At 43.7% G+C, this 16,799-nt stretch overlaps 1 protein-coding gene across 1 annotated transcript in view; it reads left to right on the forward strand.

Annotated features, from left to right (window-relative positions):
* Positions 1 to 228: 228 nt before the first annotated feature.
* The window catches only part of JAZF1 (JAZF zinc finger 1), a 325,678-nt gene continuing 309,107 nt past the window's right edge, over positions 229 to 16,799 (forward strand). Inside the window, exon 1 of the mRNA XM_036247075.1 lies at positions 229 to 562. Within this exon, the coding sequence (XP_036102968.1) occupies positions 448 to 562 (115 nt within the window). The 5' untranslated portion in view covers positions 229 to 447. The remainder of the gene's footprint in view (positions 563 to 16,799) is intronic.

A 16,799-nucleotide genomic window follows, 5' to 3' on the forward strand; every position in this document is an offset into this window, starting at 1 on the left:
TATACATAACCAAGGAGGCTCCAGACAGATTGCACGTATTACCGACTGCGAGGAGCAGGCCCAGGGAGATAAAAGTTGGGGGCAGGCTCTCCCAGGTGAGGCCTTGGTGCAGGAGCAGAGGTTGGGGCCGCACAGCTGTTGCCGCGCGCCCTGGTCCCTCCTCCCAGCTGCGGCGGCCTCCCCCCCTCCCCCGCCGCTCCCGCCGCCGCCGCTCCCGCTCCCGCCGCCGCCGCCGCCTCCCCTCAGCCTCCCGGTCTCTCCTCGCTCTCCTGCCATCGCTCTCGCCCCTCTCCCTCCGTCCCGTCCTCTCGGCTCCCCTCAGCCCGCCTCTCTCCCCCTCCCCCAGCCCCTCCTCCCCTCACCCCACCCTGCCGCCCTCCTCCCTCCCTCCGCCCGCCCGTCCGGCGCTCGCAGAGTCGACACCAGGGGGGCTCTCGATGTAGCACCATGACAGGCATCGCCGCCGCCTCCTTCTTCTCCAATACCTGCCGGTTCGGGGGCTGCGGACTCCACTTCCCCACCCTGGCCGACCTCATCGAGCACATCGAGGACAACCACATCGGTAAATGACCGGGGGTGGGCGGGGGTGCCGGTGCCTGGAAACTCCTGCCCGGGAGAGAACCCCAGAATGGCCAGGGGTGGCCGGGCGGGAGGCAGGCGGCGGCGGGGCGGGGAGGGTGTGTGCGAGCCCGGGGCGTGGGGGTGGCGGGATGCGGAGGCGCGAGGTGCTGGGGGCGGGGAGCGGGGTGGGGTGGGGGAGGGCGCCCCGAGGTGCCGCGGCGGGCGGGCTGGGGGACTCCGAGGGGCGTGCGCACCGGCTGCGAAGTGGTGGGAGAAGGGGTGCACCGGGCGGGGGCGGCGGCGGGGCGATGCGGCGGCGGGGCCGGGCGTGCGGCGCTGGGCAGGGGCGCGGAGTTAGTTGGCCCGGGTGGTCCGAGCGGCCTGAAGCACCCGGGGATCGGGGGGCGGGCGCTGCACGCTGCCCGCCGCTTCCGCCCGGGCTCGAGCTGTCAGGGTTCGGCGGCGGCTGCAGCCGCCGGGAGGTGGGAGCGGGGGGGCGGGGGTGGCTCCACCGCGGCAGCCATTCCGCTTCCTCCTCCCGCCGCCGCCGCCGCCACTGCGTCCTGTCAGCGCCGGTTGCTAGGTGTGGTGCGTCGGGAGGGGGCCGGAGCCGGCAGCGGGCGCTTGAGGAGCCGGTGCTCGCCTTCTCCCCCGGCCGGGCCGGCACGCTGGCCGGGGGACCTGGCGCCCGCCCCTGCCCCTGCCCCGGCCTGGCGCGGACGCCTGGGCGCTGCGGGCTGAGGTCCCGAGTGCACCCGCGGGCCGCACCCAGCGCCCCAGGGCCCGCCTGCCCCGGAGGCCCCTGCGGCTGCGTCCGCGGCAGAGCTGTCCCCCGAGGCCCGCGGCCGGGCATTTAAATGCTCCCGGGCTCCGCGATTTGCCTTTCAAATGGTACTAGGCCCGAAGTGCGCCGGCTGTGCCCGGGATCGGCGGCGGCGGCCTGCGCAGCGCCCCGGGCGCGGGGGCCGCGGGGACCGCTGGGGAGAGGGCGCCTCCCGGGGCGGCTGCTTTCCCTTCCTGCCCAGGACCCGGGGCCTTTCAACAAGTTCTTTAATTCGCTGAAGTCCCTGCACACATTTGCACACGCCTGTCTGGAGCTCTTGCGAGGGGTGGTGGGTCAGGTTCATCTGGCCCCGGCGATCCAGCACCTGCGGAAGGTGTGGCCGGCGCCCACGAGTGGTTCTGGGTGGGCTGGAAGGTGAAGCGATGCCCCAACGGGGCTGTCTAATCCAGAGGACCTGCAGATGGCCCCAGAAAGTCGTTTCCAAATGAATGGTATGGATTCAGCCATGTGGATGCCGCTCACGTTTCTACAAAGTTGAGAGAATAAATCACGACTGCTGTGTATTTATGCACGAATAACATGAGGCCGAGCCTTGTGCTCTTTGACTTAGGGTAATGCTTTCTCTTCGCACACAGTGGGTGCTTGTTAAGCCTTGAATGCTAGTTTAGAATGGGACGTGATGGGGCATCCGGGATGGGGGAAAAATCATTCAAAATGTCTACAAAATGCCTTTCAAAAGATAATCCTGATGAGTAATTGACAAGGTTTTGAAATGTACCACGTTTTAAAACATCCGTTTAATAGCTTCTGCCATCTCCTCTGATAAAGGTATGACAGAAGAGCCAGCAAGTTTTGATTGTCTTATAGGAGAGTTTAATGGAGTTAACAAATTTGCTGATTCATCTCATGATTGAATAGTCATACCTGAAGTTGCTTAAAGGGTAAATCAGATTATTTTCATGATGGGTAGTTTAAAATAATACTAGAACTCCAGTAATGCAAAGTTCCAATAGAAATTTTGTTAGTCAAGTTCCTTTTCTTACTTTCAATAATGAATAGACAATAATAATAAATAAGTAAATAAATATATACTATATAAATAAATAATGTTTTCTATCCTAGGGAAGGCTGTCATTGCATAGCTCATTCACTCTGGCTAACAATAATTTCACTGTAACTGTAAGATAATTTTTCCATATCACCTGCCTACTCTATTAGCTGGTTAAAAGAAAATATAAGTTATATTTATTAAAATATGTTACAGTTATCCTTCTTGAGGATTTAGTTTGTAATCAATAAGATTATTTAATACTAATTGTTAGTAAATCACAAGAGCTTTTTAAATTTGCAGAAATTGTCTTTAGGATTGTGCAAACATTTTTTAAGAGGATTAAAGTTTTCATTGATTTTCTTAAACTCAACTTTTAAGTAATGACCACTCCCAAAGGGCTAGTGTTTTTTCCTTTAGTGAAAATATTGAAAAATTAAGTTTATAACAATAGCTATGATTTAGGCAAACTGTGTAGCAAGACTAACAATTACTATACTTTGGAATTAATTTGAAACTGGCAAACTATGGAAAATAAATGTTTAAATGAACAAACAGTTGAAATTCCCAAGTTGAAGAGACCCTCTTGAACTATTGTATTCCTCAGCTGAAGAGATGCCCTTTACTTTCAAACACCTGCTCCATATGCAGAAAGAAATAAGAATAAAAATAACTTGATTCAGGAATTTAAAAACAAACAAACAACTGATTAGTAGGCAGTGTAATTTAACTACACTTTTGATGAAGAGACATGAGTAAAAATATATTAGACAAAGCATTTAGAGAAAGATCTGTTGTTAAGTGGTATTTGTTGTTTGTGGTTCAGTATATAAATTTTTGGAGACTGTTCAATGGTTGTTTTGATGATTGACACTGATTTCATGTCCATGTTGTCGAGTGGTCACTTTAGAAAGATGTGTGAAAAGATAACTAAGAGATATATATTAATATTCTTTTTAATTTTTTTCAAGGAGTTTAGCAATCATAAGAGTATTAGAGATATGTTTAGGTGGCATTTCCATCTTGGGGATTTTTCTGAGTTATTACCTTTTAAATACTAGTCAAAATCCTTAAGCAGTAATGAAATGAAAGCTTATGGAACTATGGCATGTTTCTTGCTAGACAGATTTTTCAAGGCCTTTAGTGTCCAAGGCTCATAGTTTCCATTATAACTGTATTGTTTAGTACAGATTAATTAAGTGCATTAAGTTGAGTGTAGCTGTCTCTATTATCTTACACATGTACACTTAGCTCTTGCTTTAAATTATTTTCCTGTACCCATAAGAAACAAGGACTTGGGGCTGTAGAACCAAGGGAAGGGCCATCTTCCTTACTCTTGGAATAGTGCTACACCTGTGTTCCTGTTGTCTTCCCGTGTGCCATCACAGTCTAGTACTGAGCACCTGTCTCTGTGTAAGGCCAGAGTATCCCAGCTAAAACCCTCCCCCAACTTAAATTGCCTAGAAAGCCCACAGCCCTGTAACTGTGCAGTGTTTCTCCATTGCCCTCGCTGTCACTTTATTCATAGCCTGACTCTGAAGGGAAAAGCTGATCAGATTATGTTTGCTTCTTACCTGTGAGTAGATACTTGGGCTTGTAAAAACACATTCTTGACATGCATATCCTAGATAGGTGAAGTTAAACAGTGACTACGCATCATAGAAACAGCAAGAGCACTAAATTTAGCAGTGAAGGTCATGTCACAGACTCATGAAATGCCTGTGTCTCTATCCATGCATCCCAGTGCTGTGAAATCTTTTGGCTTTTGGTCTCAGAGAGACAACTAGTTAATCATTCTTGCCAGGTTTGATTATTTGGCATGTTTGTAAACGTGCATTCTGAAGTTACTTGTGCAATGATATATATTGAGCACCTATTTTATACCAGGCACAAGTTCTAGGCATTTGGTATTTTTTGGTGAACAAAGATCTCAGCCTTTGGGGAGTTTATATTCTGGTGGTGGAAGATAGACAATGAACAGTCAACATAAGAAGTAAATTATATAATATATTGAAGGTGGTATGGAAAAGGAGAAGATTAGAGCAGGCTAAGGTGGATTGGGAAGAGGAAGTGTTAGAATGTTTAATCGGTTGGTCTGGGTAGGCCTCACTGAGAAGCTGATAGATGAGTAAAAACCTTGACAGAAATGAGAGAGTTAGCCATGAGAACATACAGAGAACATTGAGCTTCAGGCAGAGGGAACAGACAGTGCAAAGGCCCCAGGGCAGGCCACACCTATTAAACTGAAACACAGAATCTGGCCCAATTCAGTTATTCCTATAATGGTACTAAACTAGCAGGTCATTTGGAACTTTACCCAGGTTTTAGGAGCCTCAGCTTTGCTGTTATTGACTCAGGTTTTCCTGTAGAGGCCCCATTAGGAGATGGGAATATTACTGACTAATAGTGGCTTGCAGTAGCTATGACTTGGCAGTTCTTGACCCTGAATGTCAGCAGGTTTCTTGTGAGTCTCTACTTGTTAATTTCTTCATCTCCAAAATTCAGGTAATAAATCCATGCTGCTTCATTTCATAGGGTAGATTTGTAAACCATGCAATGAATAAAGGTAAAAGTCTCCAGAAAGCAAAATAAGGTAGTTAATATCAATAATGTAGACTTTAGCTCCAGTGATAACTTAGTAAACATTTGCATTATCTCCTCAGAGAAGCACCATGGTATACTAAATAAATGGGTATACAATATGTACTCAGCCCTTATTGTCTCCACTTTATAGATGAACAAACTGAGGCACAGGAAGGTTACATAACTTGCCTAAGTGTCCATGGCTGGTAAGTGTGAGTTGGAATTTGAACTTCAGACAATTATGCAAAGCTGGGCCTATGTCAAATTGCCAAATAGGTGAAGAACTAGGCGGTACCATCCTTACTCCCCCTCTGGACACAATGGATCTGTGTCTCCTCCTTCAGAAAGTAACTGAACTCTTGAGATGAGTTCAGCTGAGAGGCAACATAGTGAGCCCAGCTTGTATGGGTGGAGTATATACCTCTGCCACTTATCAGCTATTTGACTGTGAACAAATGGATTAACTACACTGTCCCTCAGTTTACTCCTCTGTATAATGATGATGATAACAGCACCTACCCCATGGAGTGGTGATGAGAATTCAGTGAGCTAATAAGTGTAAAGTTCTCATCTGCAATATTAAATTATCAACATCTGATTTTTTTTGCCATTTTGTATTTTTACTAAAAGCATATGTTTGGAATCCTTCTGTGAATGTCTACTTTAGAGCTTAACAGAATATGGGTTGTAGCCACCTACTTGTGTTGCTGTATGAGGCATTTTACAACTACGTAAAATCATCGGGCCCTTCCCAGGAAAGATTGAGAATAGTATAGTATACAGGAGAACCTTCAACAGTCCAGCGTTGGGGTTGCAGCCTCTGGCCACTTTCTCTTCTGTGTGGCCAGAGGTACTTTAGATGCTGGCAACAACTTTTGCCACTGTGGACTGGAAAGTGGTGTCAAGGCCAGTGGCTTCCAACATGGCCTTTCCTGTGGCCTGTGTTTATTTTAAAAAAAACCCCAGGACTAAAAAGAAGCACTGTGCCTTGGGCCTCTGGGCACAGTCCCTCCAGGATATTTCCTGTGGGGAGAAGGAATGAGTGAATGAAAAATGAATGAATGAAAGGCTTGTCACTGCCTGCCCTGCTCTCTGCCTGCACCCTGTGGTTTGGCAGCAAGATGCCTTCTTACTTCCTCCCATGGTTCACAGAAAGGTCCCAAAGCCCAGGAAGTTTTAAGTGTGTGTGTGTGTGTGTGTGTGTGTGTGTGTGCGTGTGTGTGTGTCTAAAACGTCATGACATTCTCCAAAACACTGTCTTCAGTAGTTGTTCCTTTTGCCCGCATCTCACCTGTAAATAGTCAACTCACACTTTGTGAAACATTGCTGGTGAACATCCTGTCTCATAAGTTTCATAAGCTTCTGATTGTTTTCCTGTGGTATACGTGTTTTCTGATGTGTGACTGAAAGGTACAGACAGAAAAACCCTGCTACCTGCAACTGACTGGGTTGACAAAAGCCTTCCATATTCCTTGGGAAATGGTTTCCTTTAGAGTACATACATGTTACATACAAGATTTCCCATCTTGACAGTTCTAGAAATGCAAACTGACAGCAGTTTTCAGAAAACCCAGTTCTTCCTGTGGACGACAGTGAAGAAGCCTCAAGGCTGGAGCAGGCTGGTGACAATTGACGAGAGGGGCTTTCCTAGGACTGTTTGGAAGCCAAAGGCCTTGTATTTTAGACTGAGGTCCAAGAGAAGACACAATGTTATTGACCCCCTTAAAAATCCTCCCTTTTTGTCCAGCTTTTGCTTTGAGGAAAGTATCATACCTCACATGTCTTGGTATTCTTCTCCCTGCCCCATCCTTGCCCCTGACCTCAGATCTGGACAGTGGAGACCTGTCACGGGCACCGGAGAAATGCTCGCTGGATTGCAGATAGTGCTTTTGTTCCATGATGGGGTAGTGGACTTGTTTCACATTGACCTGGCTGAAGTGTAGAATAGCAGATGTCTATCTGAAAATCGGGAACAGCAAATGTCAGAAATTTGTATGTTTTTTTTTTAAAATGCCTTTCATTTAATAGGCTAAATCAGTTTAAAGAAAATTCTATTTTCCGCTTGTGGTAAGCACTGGAATGTCACATTAGTTTTCACCTATTTTGTTTGTTTTTTTAAAGGCTATAGGCAAGCAGAGACCAGACTAATGGATATTCTCTTTAAGGATGAAGTCTTCCAGTAACTTTTTCCACCTGGGCAGGAGTCAGAGTGACTGTTTGAGTCACTAACTACAGGCTCTCAAGACTCTCTCTTCAGCACCGGCATTGATAGTTTCCTCATGGCCAGAGTGGCCCCTGCCTGGCTCGCGCACTGGCCTCCTAAAGGAAGCCTTTTCCTTGTCTGCTGGGCTAGGAGGGTGACTTTCTCCTGAGATAGACCTTGAAGGGACAGGATCTGGACTCCACGGTATTAGCATGTACTCACTATTTCTTTGGTACTATATGTAGAATTGATATCTATATATAATGTATAGATAAATGTATATATATTTATATAGAAATATATATTTATTTACATATATACACATATAAGTAAAACTATAATACATATACATGTATAATATATAATACATTAATAAATAATACATGTATATTTATCAATGTATATATACCACATATACATATGTATACACAAATATACATGTGTGAATATATATATCTGCATGTGTATATAATACAAACATACATTTATATTCTCTCTTTCTTTGTCTCTGTCAAGATCAGTATAGATAGTGAAAATTACTACAGACATTTTCTAGTATTTCCTATATGCTGATATTTATGACAGTACTTCCTGTCTCCAAGGAATTAAAATTTATTTGGAGAGACTAGACATGTAGAGACTGAGATAAATGATGAATAATAATAGGAACCACAGAGGTAGATTTATTGTGCAGTTAATGAAGCTCAAACCCCAGGGTCCCTCTGTTATACAGTATATGTTTCACCACTTTTAATACATGGCTGGTGTCTACCGGCCCTTTCCAAGGAGCTGGAGGAGCGCTGTCGGTGTACGCAGCAATGTGTTCATGGGATCGCAACTTGTCAGATTTGAAAAAGTAAGATTAATGGTGATTGGTTAATGTTTTCCTTTTCTACTCTGACTTCCCCTCGGTAACATTTCTCCTTGGGTTTAATGATATTGGAGTTGAGAGTGTTTTTGAGATATAGCTAAGGGGAAGTGAATTGGGGAACACCTTTAGTTTGGGTTTAGTGGGATATATTTGTACAGCTCATAGTCATCTCTGAGTCTAGGTAGGTTATTCCTGGCCATCCTACTATGGGAATCACTTCCCAGACACCACCCGCTGTGCCAGCTCACCTGGGGTCCTTACACGTCATTGCAGGGGCTGAGGTAGCATCGCAGCATGAATGTGTGTACTACAACATCTGCCAGTAGAAACTGGTTTGAATATATGGAGCCAGAAGCTAGTCTGGAAAATTCTTCCATTTTTTAGCTGTGTAGAATTGTAAGTAGAGGATTAAGTCTTACTGAGTGTAGCTAATAAGTTCCTTCTGTTAGGAATATACTCAATAATGCAAATATACATTTATAAATGCACCATTTAAAATATATTTTTATTGATTTTGAGAGAGGAGGGAGAAAGAAAGAAACATTGATGTGAAAGCAGAATATCGATTGGCTGCCTCCTGCATGCCCCTGCTGGGGTTCGAGCCTGAAACCTGGGCATGTGCCCCGAGCAGAAATTGAACCAGCGACCTCCTGGTACATGGGACAACACTCAATCAATTGAGCTACATCAGCCCAGCAGAATGCGACATTCTTGATTTGAATTTGTGATGTTTAGGTAATAATGTCAGCTTTTAAATTTTTGTATTTTGTTATGATAAATAAATTCTTTCATAAGCATTTTGTATTTGTAACTTTGCTTTTTTTTCTTTTTCCATAAAGAGGGTCTAAAGCTGCAGGCCTCACAGAACTTGGGCCCATTTCTTGGTATCCATTAGGAAGTCCCCACTATGCAGAGATCATTCTACACAGTTTCAGTTTGCATTTAATTCATTTTCACTGCACACCTATGAAGTAAATATTACCCTATCCTAGAAGTACTTCCGAGTTGGAGTTAAGCATGCTACCATTTAAGTGAAATCCTTATCTTGTGAAATATGAACTAGAATGTTGATTTTGGTAAGATTGTACGTAAAGCAGAACTATTGTTCTTCGGGACGGTAAACCTCTTCTGCCTGCAAAGACAACATCGTTCCAGTGGGCCCTTCCCTCCGTCCTGTAGCACTGCCCACCTCTCTGCCAGGATTGCCCGCACCAGACCCAGACCTTGAGGTCACCACTTGTGCTCTTTGCCCCCCACACCCCGAAACGCAGCCCCTTCCTGAGGGAGTGGGCCTCGTGCTCTTCCTCGCCTCTTCCTCAAGAAGTGATTTCAGAAATGAGATGAAAATAAAAATCGAGAAGTGCTTTGAGCTGTGAAAAGAGTAAGTTACGAAGGTAACTTCAGGCAGGGAAACACATAGCTTCAAAGCTTAACTTCTTGGGAGGGGTGCCTATATGAGGAATGATACAGTTGTGTGTCCATACGCACAAACACCAGTTATGCAATTAGTCTGGGGTAGTTTACAGTATGAGATTTTTTTAAAAAAAGATTTGAAAAGGAAATCCATGTCTTTATTTATATACTTGGGAATTAAACTTGGTTAGTTATTTTCCAGGCTGAAGATATTATGAAGCTTGGTTGAGTCATTTCTTGCCTTACCTACAATATTTGGTTGCCTAGAACATTCCAGGGCTTAAACAATGCTAGAACAAAAGTATATCTTGCTTCCTCTAGCCTCTTTGACAGGGGTTTTTGGTATCAAGGGATGTAAGGGATTGGAATGGGGAAAAGCTTGAACTGAGGCTAAATAGAACTGGATTTTTGAATCTTGATTTCACTATATTTTAGCTTCTCAAACTTGGACACTTTTGACAATCTCCTTTTTTTATAAAATAGTCACAATATCTGTTACTTATGAAGGGCCCACTAGTGAGGCATTGGCTAGTTGCTTTATATTTGTTGCTTAAGAGCACACTGTTAGTCCCATTTAACACAGACATAGAACACAATGGACCAGATAACCTGGCCTGAAGTTCATGGTCAGTAAAATGCTCCAGAGAGCAAAGGGCAGGCTGTGCTCTCAGGTGTTCCTGTCTATATTAGTACCTGCCCTTTCCAGCCTACGCTGTGACCTTCTATAGTATATTTGCATTTTAATCGAAGGCCTTTGGATATCTGAGTGTCTTACACACTGAAAGACTGGATTTCCAAAGGGAGCAGTTGGATGGTTGGGGAGAGACCCGATGACTGCCTTCTGGTAGAAACAGAAATTTTTGCAGACTTGTGAAGGAAATGTCTCTGTAGACTGGGAGGGTGCACGAGCATCCCATCATCACAGTGACAACAATGGAAACAGTAATTTGGCAGTTCTGAAATGCTTGTAATTACCAAACTGTCTAAGGGTGCTAACCAGCTTTCTTTCAGTGCTATTTATCCCGGGGCAGAGGACCCCCAACAAACATAATACCTAACACCATACACACTTATAAACTTCTCTTTTGCTTAGATTTTCAAAATTAAAACAATGGCTTTATGTTCACGTACATTATCTTAAATATGTGTTTGGGCCAACGATACCTAACAGGACCCGGCTACAAACATAGGGAATTCATCGCCAACCCTGGTTGCTTTGGCATGCGTTTGGAGCCCTCCCTGCCGGACACTTCCTGGCAGCCTTCACAGAGCTAGCACGCTCTGGGTCACATGAGTGTATCACCTGACTTCAAACAGCTGGTGCTGGAGCACATCAGGGCTTAAAATGGAAGCCCCCTTTTTCTTACCTAACTCATTCAAAGTCTCTCGAATGCTAATTTGGCTGTCTGATTCTGGGTACATGGAGTAATTGTGTAAGTAATGGCAAAAGCAAGGTAGTCTGTGGAGACATATGTGTACAGCTCACTGTTAAATTATGCCCAGGCTTCCTCAGGTATCAAACATCAAATGAAGGAAATGGGGTTTTTGAAGTTTCTTTGTAAACTCAAGCTAAGGACATATTACAGAAAGCCTTCATGTTGGAAATACCAGGTTAACTTTTCTAGGTCTCCTTTCCTTGGGAGAGAAGACAGGCGGGTGGATGATGGACTAAAAGTCCCCTTTAGGCATCAGCAAGGTGTTCCATAGGCCCCAGGTAATCTATAGATAGTTCAGATTGCAGATTTTTAACCAGTTGACCTTTTGATAGGGTATTTCTGACACTAGACATCTGGACTTTGACACCAACTCAACTCAATGGTTGGCAATGTGTGATTTAAACTAATGTGTCTCAATGTTCTGCCCGAGTTGGAAACTCCCTTTTATAGGTTGGCTTCACTTCGTCACTTCCAGGGGCCTACCACCAATATATCTGCTTAAAATATACAAACATCAAACAACATACTTGGACAAGAGATGGTGTTATGTGTGCATTTCACTTCAGATATTAGAATAAAGAAATAATAGTTTGTCAAAACCTGGAAAGATGACAGCATATTAAGTGTTTATGTAATGTTTATTGTAAAGTAATGAGAATCATTCCTATCTGTGGCTTGTAGAAATCAGTCTTATTGATTTATAAGTCACACCCTACATGTCAATAGAATTTACATCAGTAGTTTTCAACTTGAGTTGCCATCAGAATGATGGGTGAACCTAGAAAAATAAGGCTGCATGGGCTCCACCCCCAGAGCTTATGATGTGACTGACCTGGGGTGGTCAGGGTCTATTTTTTTTACATTACACAGTTGGTTGAAATGTGTTGTCCATGTTGGGAACCCACTGGTTTACATTAATTAAATAATTAGCATTGTAAGGATTATGGAATTTTAAAAAGGAATGCTTTTAAAGAGGTGTGACCCTTATTGCATATACTTACGATAGATGTAGTTTTTACTTTTACAGGAGGCAAGTATTTATTTAAAAAAATTTTTTTCTTTATCTATTTTTAGAGAGAGAGGAAGGGAGAAGGAGAGAGAGAAACACCAATGACAGAGAACATCGATTGGCCACCTCCTGCATACCCCCACATTGGGGATCAGACCCACAGCCTGGGTGTGTGCCCTGACTGGGAATCGAACCAGCGACCTCTTGGTGCATGGGTCGATGCTCAACCAGCTGAGCAAGGCAAGTGTTTAATATAGAGCAAATTTGAAGCTGTGATAATATCTCAGGTACTTAGCAGAGAAGAAATGCTCAAAATGGGAAGCTTGTGGCCTGAGGATCTCACATTCAGATGCCCTCAGGACACAATGTATGAGTGAAGTGACCAAGTTCAGTATAATTGGAAGTGGTGGGGACTCGGGCAAACTGGAGAGCCCTTGCTTCACTTAAAAAGGCAGCTGCTGTACACTGCTCGTGGGAATGCAGACTGGTGCAGCCACTGTGGAAAACAATATGGTATATCCTCAAAAAATTAAAAATAGACCTGCCATTTGACCCAGTGATCCCACTTCTAGGAATATATCCTTGGAATCCTGAAACACCAATCAGAAAGATTATATGCATCCTTATGTTCAGAACAGTGCTATTTACAATAGCTAAGATCTGGAAACAGCCAAGTGTCCATCAGTAGATGAGTGGGTAAAAAAGCTGCGGTACATTTACACAATTGAATACTATGCATCTGTAAAAAAGATGGCTCTCTTATCCTTTGAGACAGCATGAAAGAACCTGGAGAGTATTATGCTAAGCAAAATAAGCCAGTCAGAGAAAGACAAGTATCACATAATCTCACTTATATGTGGAATCTAATGAACAAAATAGACTGACGAACAAAACAGATCCAGAGACATGGAAGCATGGAACAGACTTAGAGGGAAGAGGGGAGGAGGAGTGGAAAGAGATAAACCAAAGAACTTGTATGCATATATGCGGAACCCATGGATACCCGACAAGAGTGCAGGGGTGGGTTGAGAGCGGGAAGGAGGGGCGTCAGTTAGGGAGGGGGAAGGAGGGACGTGGGTAAGACTTTCAACAATAAATATAAATGGAAAAAAACAATGAAAACAGCTGCTTGCTGCTCACCTCCTGCCTGGTGTTGCCGTGTTGGAGTGTAGGCCCTTGGTTGATAGATCCTTATTTGAGAGAGAGAAGCTAGGAGTTGTGATTTTTATGTGGAATCTATCTTTTTATGTTTGCAACTAATACAGATGGTTTTAAAATATTGTGCAAGAGCCCTGGCCAGTTTGGCTCAGCGGTTAGAGCGTCGGCCTGCGGTCCGGAGAGACCCGGGTTCGGTTCCCGCTAAGGGCACGTACTTCGGTTGCAGTTTGTCCCCGGCCCTGGTTGGTCGTGCGGGTGGCAGCCACTCGATGTGTCCCTTCACGTCGATGTTTCTCACTCTCTCTCCCTTCCTCTCTCTCCCTCCCACTCTATCTATACAAAAAAAATGGAAAAATATCCTCGGGTGAGGCTAAAAAAAAAAAAATATTGTGCAAGAAAACCAGTTCACTTCATCACAGTATTTAATAAGAGGTATGAATGATAGGCCATGTGTTTTAATGGAGTTCATATGAATTCTGAGATGTAAACTTTGAGGACCATTATTTCCAGCAAGGAAGCTACACAAACGATACAGATATAATGGAAAGAATAGTAGTTTATAGGTTTTTAAATTTTTTTTCATTTCTCTTTATGAAATGGTTAACTATTTTTTAATATGAAAACATTGTGATTGAACATTTTTTGTTTATACCAAATTCTAAACCACGAGCCTTAATCCTCGGACTGTATTAAGATCATCATCAGTTGCATTTCCCTCCTCTGAAGGGAAAAGCAAGATCCCTCAAAAACCCTATCCTGAGTGTTTTCATCGTGGCAAAAACACCTTTTGCAGATGTTTGAGCACCGTATCACTGAAAAACCAGAAGGAAACGTAGAGATGATCTAGTCCGGTTAGCTCATGCCCTAGCTGAAGAAGATTTCAAGTCCGGATGAACGGGAGAGCTTGGCCAGGAGGAGCTGGGAGAGCAGCGGTGGAGCAGTGTTGCAGCTCGTGGATCCTGGAGCCAGCTTGCCTCGCTTGGAATCCTGGGTTTACTCCTGTCCAGGTCTCTAACTTCTCTGTGCCTCCTTTCCTTCATCTCTAAAACGGGAGCAGTAAATACCATCCTTAGTGAGATACCATGTACATTTGGTGTGTTAGCTATTGGAACTCTGGTGAATTCTGAAGAAAAGAAAGCTCCAGGCAGCTCCCTCCCTTGCCTTGCGGAGGACACTGTGCTCGAGGCTGTACCGTGCAGTGGTTTGGGGTACTACCTTGAATCCTGCTGGCTGTACAACCTTGGCCAAGTCATTTAATATCTCTAGGCCTCAACTTTTGTCAGATGAAGATAGTATTTATCTCAGAGTGTTGTTATGAGGATTAAATAAAAACATACATATGAAGAAGGAGCTGGCAACAGGGACTCTCCCCATAAATGCGAGTACTGGTGTGATTATGCCCTCTCTCTGCACCACGCTGATGCTCCCGGGGCCACATTCCTCAGAGTCAGAATCAGAATAACCTTACACATTTCTGGGTTTTGTTAAGCATTTTTACTTTGAGATGTTTGGTGAAATTTGTCTCACTGGTCGGGTTTTGGTTTGTGTTTGTAGAAGTCATACTGAGTGGTCGTAGGAATCCATGACCTGTTAAAACATTCCACACACAAATTCTTGCTGTTTCAAAATATCCCAGCCTTAATTTAGTATTGTTTATCCAGATTTAAGTTTTTGAGACGTTAGTCATGTGATGACAAAAATGACTTCCATATTTGATAAATAGAATCTATTTGGGGGGAAAAGGCATTTTAAGATTCTAGAGAGGTTTATTAAACTATATACAGAAAACATAATATTTTCATTTACCAACTAAGCAATAGGAAAATAGGAGATGGTTTTGTATATATTATTTGTAAAGGCTTATTGTGAGTCATTCAAACATATTTATAGGGCTATGATGAAAATAATCCAAGAACATGACTATAAGGACTCTAACCAAATGCCACTCTCTCTTCTCATTAAGTTGCTGTACATCTCTTTAATAATAGTCCTTAAAATGTCATACTCGGTTGCTGGAAGCTTCACAGGAAAGTCCCAGGATAGGCCTTGTTGGAGAAGTTTGAGTGACAGTGGTTGAGTTGTTTACTGATTGTAGGAATATTTAAAATACTTTATTCCTAAATGGTATTTGACAATGATGGAAGTCATGTTCAGTCCTGTAGAATATATTGCCACTGGTTTTCCCCTTTTGAGAGTATGCCAGGATCCGATACACAAGCTGGTCTAGGCATATGTGACGTAACCAGAACCTGAAGAGAGAAATGATTTCCTCCCCTTTTATTATTAAGGGCTCCTTTTGTTTTGTTTTTTTTCTTCTCTCTCCCTATGGATTCTATGTCTTAAAAGATTTTTGTCTAACAAACAGTCTGATTTAATATGTAATTAAATGTTTTGTTTTTCTGTGTGTGTTTTTCATGCAGCGACATCTAAAACTCCTAATTTATATATTTAGTAAGTATCTATTGAGTGCACTTTGCAAGCACTAACTAAGAGCTAGGGATACGGTAGTTAATTACACAATAAGGTCCATGCTTATGGGAGAAGCAGACAAAACACAAATACATCAGATCATTTCAAAGTCATAACGCTGTGAAGAAAGTACAGTGAGTCAGGACATAGAGGTTGAGAGGCCCATTTGAGATAAGGTAGTCTGGGATGGCCTCTTTGAGAGGGAGGCCTCTGGGGAGGGGCCTGAATGAAGTAGGGGAATGAGTGAGCCATTTGGGTATTTGCTCCAGGCAGAGGGACCACCAGCAAGGACAAAGGTCCTGAGCAGAAGTGTCTGGTGTGCTTGAGGAGCAGCAGGGAGGCAGGTGTAAGGGGATGGAGGGAATGAGGAGCAGCGTGGTGGGGGATGGGCCAGGAGCAGTCCTCAGGCCTGTGCATAGACCTGTGTATGTCAGCCAGAGTCACAGAGGAGTGGCAATAATTCCAGCCCCCAGTGATGACGCGGAATGTTGTGCAGCTTTATGATGGCTATAATTTCCTCTGCGCTTTTCGTACCATTCGAAAAGTTCAGGGACCCCACTGCTTCAAAGCCCTGTGGAGATCTGGGAAACCCTGATGACCTCCAGGTCTCTTCAAATCTAGTTTGCTTTTTGTTCAATTCTTAAAGCCCCATTTATATGTTGAAATCTATCTTGAAATACCAACTTTTTACTAACGTAATGCATTTCACTAACATAATTCATTTAGTGTTTGCTATTTTATTTTGGAGTGGGAATGAAAATAAGGATGATTAATACTCATGGCGCATTAAAAAATAGTGCTGGGTACAGCTTGCAAACCCTGCGGACTTATAGATTTCTTTAAAATTTTTCTTCCAGAGCTTTGTGAAATCTTGCATAGATTTTAGTGGATATGAATGTTGGCAGAAGGGGAGGAGAGAATGATCTTGAAACCAGTAACTTAAAACATATTGACAGAAAGACAGAAACATTTCTGAGGGAGATTATATAGGCCATGAGCCTGAACATATTATTTTACCATCAGGAACTTTTTTCATTCTGAAAGGTAGTATTTTATGTAGCTTGTCCATGAAAAATAGACACTGGTTTGTCTTCGACATCTGCATCTTGTGGGGAGAGATTAGCATAAACATTTCACAGGCAAGGTGAACTTTTGTTTAGATTGAGGGCATATGAATCTGTTCTCTGTAGTCTAACCTGCCAGTGTCTTTGTTCAAGTAATTGAGAAATGGCATGTTTTGGGTAGCAGGATGCTGTTCAGTTAA

This window comes from Molossus molossus, unplaced genomic scaffold, assembly GCF_014108415.1.
Source record: "Molossus molossus isolate mMolMol1 unplaced genomic scaffold, mMolMol1.p scaffold_m16_p_7, whole genome shotgun sequence".
NCBI classification, from domain to species: domain Eukaryota; kingdom Metazoa; phylum Chordata; class Mammalia; order Chiroptera; family Molossidae; genus Molossus; species Molossus molossus.